Source organism: Carlito syrichta, unplaced genomic scaffold, assembly GCF_000164805.1.
Source record: "Carlito syrichta isolate Samal-C Ts95f unplaced genomic scaffold, Tarsius_syrichta-2.0.1 Scaffold301824, whole genome shotgun sequence".
Lineage (NCBI taxonomy): Eukaryota > Metazoa > Chordata > Mammalia > Primates > Tarsiidae > Carlito > Carlito syrichta.
The window spans coordinates 23,028-28,298 of NW_007245920.1; the positions used below are offsets into that span (position 1 = coordinate 23,028).

A 5,271-nucleotide genomic window follows, 5' to 3' on the forward strand; every position below is an offset into this window, starting at 1 on the left:
GGGAGCGGCCACTGCACTCCAGTCTGGGCGACAGAGTGAGACTCCAACTCAAAAAAAAAAAAGACTAGTAAACTTGGTAGCTGGCCCACTACATTAGTGATAAGGACTAAACAGGATACCACAAATTAACAGGACGCCACCCTGACCTATCAGAAACCTGGGTTTTAAAATATTAAATATTAACTTCCACTTTCATTGTAAGAATTTTATTATAAAAGGAACTATTTTTTCTAGTAGACATGGAAATACATTGAACTGAATTTATTAGAAAATGAGTTCTAGTTTTTCTTGTCATTTCCCAGTTTTTTTTAAATGCTCATAAAATGGACTTTTCTTTTGCTGACCTAGACACTCTGGTTGCTTGCTGAAAGACAATTTTAACTAAAAACAAAAGCATATGTATTAGAAAACAGAACTTTTGTAGGGTGGAGTATATCTCTTACCACTTGCTGGTATTTGTTTACATTTTCTTGAAGTGTGTTAAGCAGAAAACTGAAGATTCTTTCCATGTTCTGGGTTAATGTTTGCTGGATGTCCCTTCTTCTTTGAGGGGGAAGTGTCTGAAAGGTCACTACATCTTCTGCCAGTCGCAAAAGGATGAACATCACTAATTCTGTCTGTGTCTCCTATACCAATAGAAATAAGCTAATTAAACAAGATGTCTTTTTTATTATAGGTATATCCAAAGGCTACTTTCTGTTACCAAAAACCAAAAAAATGCCCCTGAAGTTTATATATTGAACTGATACAGCTATATCTCATACCCCTTGTTTGGAAAGAGCGTCCAATTCTACCAGCATGTCAGGCCAATGCTGTGGCCATTCTCGTTTGATCATTTCTACTACAATTCGAGACAAAGCATCTTTAATATGGTTTTCCTCCTCCAAAATGTTCAACGTTCCCTGAAAAAGAACAAGAGGTATTAAGAGGTGTGCAAGAGCCGGGCTCGGTGGCTCAGCCTGTAATCCCGCGCCTTGGGAGGCTGAGGTGAGTGGATTGCCTGAACCCACGGGTTCGTGACCCGCCTGGGCAACTTGGTGAGACCTCATCTCTACAATAAATCAAAAAATTAGCCGAGTGTGGTAGCGCGTGCCTGTAGTTCCAGCTACTTGGAAGGCTCAGGTGGAAGGATCGCTGGAGCCCAGGGGGTCGAGGCTGGGGTGGCCAGGAGCGGCCAATGCACTCTAGTCTGGGCGACAGAGTGAGACTCCAACTCATTAAAAAAAAAAAAGAAAAAGAGGTGTGTAAGACTGAATGCCAGGGGAAAAAACATAAAAACTGGGCTGTAAAAGTATACAAAACTCATCATGAGGCCTGCTTTTAAACAGAACAAACCTGTTCTCCATGTCTGAGTCACTTGTCCTGCCTTCTCACTAATCATTCTTCCCACTTAAAGCTTAAGTGAGGGTTGTATCAGCTAATAAAATGGCTGTCAAACAGAGCCAGGAAGACATTGTTGTTCTTAACAAACTGAAGAGATTCTCATATCGATCATTTCAGTTTTTTAAAGAGCCAGAGTGGAAGAATATAGAAATAAGGATTACAGGGAGAGACTGGTAAATGGGAGGGTATAAAGGAGTGACTGAATATTTTACCCATAGTTCTAGCATTAGAAGACACAGAAGTATCAGAAAATATAGATCCTATCCTCATGCCCTTTACTTTAAAAAAAAGAGAAAAGGCTAGGTATTTTAAACATGTTTAAAGTCATATTCTAATGCTTGAAGCAAATTCATTCTGCATGTTTTTCATTAGTAAAACGGTTGTTTGGAATAAAAGGAAACAAAGTAGACAGTGTTTCCATCGAATTTGGATTAAGAATCTTATTTATTTGCTGAAAATGTTTCATCTCGTCTGTCTTATCTTTTGTTTTGTTTTTTTGATTCGGGTCTCACTTTGTCACCTAGGCTGGAATGTAGTGGCAGGACCATGGTTCATTGCAGCCTTGACCTCCTAGGCTCAGGAAATCCTTCTGCTTCAGTCTCCCAAGTAGCTGGGACTATAGGCAAGCGCCACCATGTCTGGCTAGTTTTTTGTTTTTCTATAGAGACAAGATCTCACTACGTTGCTCAGATTGGTCTTAAACACTTGGGCTCAAGCAATTCTTCCACCTTGGACTCCCAAAGTGCTGTGTTTATAGGCGAGAGCTACCATGCCTGACCTACCCTGTCTTTATAATTTTAAAAACAGAAGTCAACACACAAGGGTGATTAATTAAACATAGTAAGAAATGAATTAAGATTTATGCTATTTGACCTATTTCAAACAGTGAATTTTTATACAAACTCTACGTTGAAGAAAGTATACTTTGTCCAAACTACCCTGGAAACACATGTCTTCCAACCACCCATTCCTTACATTTGCAATCAGCTCCATGACACTGTTCTTCAGATAGACCTTCTCCAATCGAGACATGCTGTTCCACCGAAACCTGGCAACCAAAATGCATCAAGTAAACAGAACCACATTAGAAGTATACTTTTCACAAGAGAACAGCTTTGATTTCTGCGTTAGGTTATACTAGAAGTTTCATTAAATTATACTTTTGATCTTGTACCCTTCCAAAAAATGGACAAAAATAGTCCACATTTAACCAAATTGCCAAGATTCTGAAAATCTCAAGAAAAATTTTGAAAAATTCTCGAGAAAGGGTTTTATATATATTAGTCCACTAATTGGAATCCACACGGAGTTTGTGCCACAAATCTACTTTTCCCCATGATTTTGATAGGCCAAAAAAGTTGGAAGAAATTTTCAATTATTCTCACATAATCCTGCTTTGGATATGCCATTCAGAGAAGACACACATGAAAGAAAAGAGAGAGGGGTAGGTGGTGAAAGGGAGGGAGGAAGGAAAATAAGAAAGGAAGACAGAAGGACAGGCAGACATGGCACTAATCAGAGCTCTATTTACCCGTATAGGTATTGTTCTAAAAAGTCTTTGAGGGCTGCCAGCATGTAGTGGGAACTAATTAAAAGCTGGCTAAATGACTAGCAGCTATAATTTGTTGAATGTGTAATATGTACCACGTACTTAACATGGATGAAGAAACTGAAGAAAAGAAAGGTTAAGTCCTGAATGAGAGCTCCTGGGAGGTTCTGATAACATCTTGGAGATAACATCTTCTTGGGATTGCTCTTTTTCACTCCCTACAAAGCATCTCTATAGGTTATATAAGAAATAAAGATTCGCTGTCTCACAGACTTCACTGGTAATGTCCAAGAGCTTACTTGACAACGTGTTCCAGGATCTGAAGGCCAAAATGTCTGACGATGGCAATCTGTGTTTTCTCAGCCAACCTCAAGCCACAGGGCACACAGATAGGGCACTTTTCTTTAAACTCTTCACAAAACTGTAAGAAAAAAAGTTAGTGTTTCCTTCGGGAGCTAGGTGAGAGTAGAGACTAAAACAATTTCATCTCAAGAAACTCCAACCTAAGTTACATTTTTAAGTTGCAAAAACTAGATCAATATCAAATGAATAAAGAATTGGTAAATACTTCTTCCAGTTTGATAGTTCCAGATTTTCCATGCTTTGGCCAATAGTAGCCTTAATTTTTGCTTTGTTTTTAAATAGACCTAAAGGAAGAAAAACACCCCATGAAGTACATAGGGGTGAAATGATAGTTTTTAGGATTTGCTTTACAAAACGCTGGGCACAGTGGTTCATGCCTGTGATCCCAGCATTTTGGGAGGCCAAGGCAGGAGGATCGTTTGAGGCCAGGAATTTGAAACCAGCCTAGGCAACATAACTAGATTGAGACACCGCCATCTAAAAAATTAATTAATTAAAAACCTTTGAGGAAGGTAGAGGGTAGGGGGAGATAAAGCTTGTTTTGTGACCGAAACAAGCGGGATCACTGTAGTATTTGCTCCACTTGTGTGTTTATTTTAAACATTTCATAATAAAAAACAAATGAATCAAACCCAAGTACTTGATTCCAAACCCAGTATATATAAAACTTCCTCCAAGTGGCGCTCACTGTACTTTATTAAACAACATTACTTAAAATTTGTACAGCACAAGTATTTTCTCCTAAATGATTATTTCTCACAGCCCACATACATTGTTTGATGGGTGAATAGGCTCGAATTGCATTATCACCCCCAAACTGCAACAGGAGTCAGTCCCAGAGACAGAGCATAGGGGACTCCAGAAAACTGCTTTCAGGAAACCGAAGTGCCCTTGGTAAAATGCAAAGTGGTAGAAGTTAATCTCTGTGCAAAACAGTCTAAGAATATCAGACACTAATAAATACGAGAGGAAGGTGTGTGTGAGAATTAGCCCAGAAACGTCCAGACACAGATGAGGGTTAGCGAGAGATGTAAGGATGTACAAGGACACTAGAGAGGAGGGAGCTCGGTTAGGACAGGTCAGAGGAGGGTCAGCGGGAAAACGTTTAATGCAGGAGACCGTCAAGAACCAAGCTGGTGTTGGGGGCGGGATCTGCACGTGCGCCTCGGGAAAGCGAGGGGCTGTGGGGCTTGAAAAATGGATGCAGCCGGCTGTGGAGGGGTTGTGGCGCGGACAGGAGTGAACAGAAGTGGGGAGAGGCGGAGGAGAGGGCAGTGGGAAGTGGCGATGAGATGAGAAGCAGCTAGGGACCGGACTGTCCCGGCAAAGGGCAGGAGCGGAGATGGCGGGGGGTGGAAAGGCGCGGAGGGCCGCGAGGGGAAGGTCCCGGGAGTTGGGAATGGAGGTCCAGGGGCCGCGTGGGCGGGAGACCACCCAAGCGAGGGGCGGCGCCAGGGCGACTGGAGCAGGGAGAGGGTCTCGGGACCGGCCCTGGGCGCCAGGACCCCCGCTACCTTGAGGGCTTCCAGCCGGTAGCGCTGGGTGGAGCTGGGGTCCATCATGACCGTCACCGCTTTCACCAGCTGCTCGCACAGCGCGTTCACTTGATCCATCGCCATACCTAGCGCCGCAAGCGCACACCACGGCAGTCCCGGGAGCACGAGGCACTACGGCTCCCTCGGCGGGACCACACGTTGGTACCGGGCCGCGGCGGGCTGAGGGGAGGGGAGCGGGAGGAGGAGCGTGAGCAGCAAGAGCCGGAGCCGGGAAGGAGCCGGCGCTGCGCACGCGCCCGACCTGCCACTGCGCACGCGCCTGCGGAAGTGGCGGCTCCACTGTGACGGTTGCTCCCGGGTGGGCGGAGCGGGAGGCGGAAGGGCCGCGGTGCGCAGGCGCGTCAACGGCCCTTGGCTGCGCGCGCGCCGTCCGACCTCAGTCCGGCGGGCTTGCAACTGAGCGTAAATCTCGAGCTGAAG

The 5,271-nt window shown here is 44.3% G+C and overlaps 1 protein-coding gene across 1 annotated transcript in view; it reads right to left on the reverse strand.

Moving 5' to 3' along the window:
• LOC103257636 (exportin-5) overlaps positions 1–5,120 on the reverse strand; it is a gene marked incomplete at its 3' end in the record, with an annotated part of 26,847 nt that extends 21,727 nt beyond the window's left edge. The window contains exons 1-5 of the mRNA XM_008055329.2: positions 4,810–5,120; positions 3,232–3,353; positions 2,359–2,431; positions 765–902; positions 444–626 (exon numbers count right to left, since the gene is read on the reverse strand). Coding sequence (XP_008053520.1) covers positions 444–626; positions 765–902; positions 2,359–2,431; positions 3,232–3,353; positions 4,810–4,914 — 621 coding nt within the window. The remainder of the gene's footprint in view (positions 1–443; positions 627–764; positions 903–2,358; positions 2,432–3,231; positions 3,354–4,809) is intronic.
• Positions 5,121–5,271: the final 151 nt, after the last annotated feature.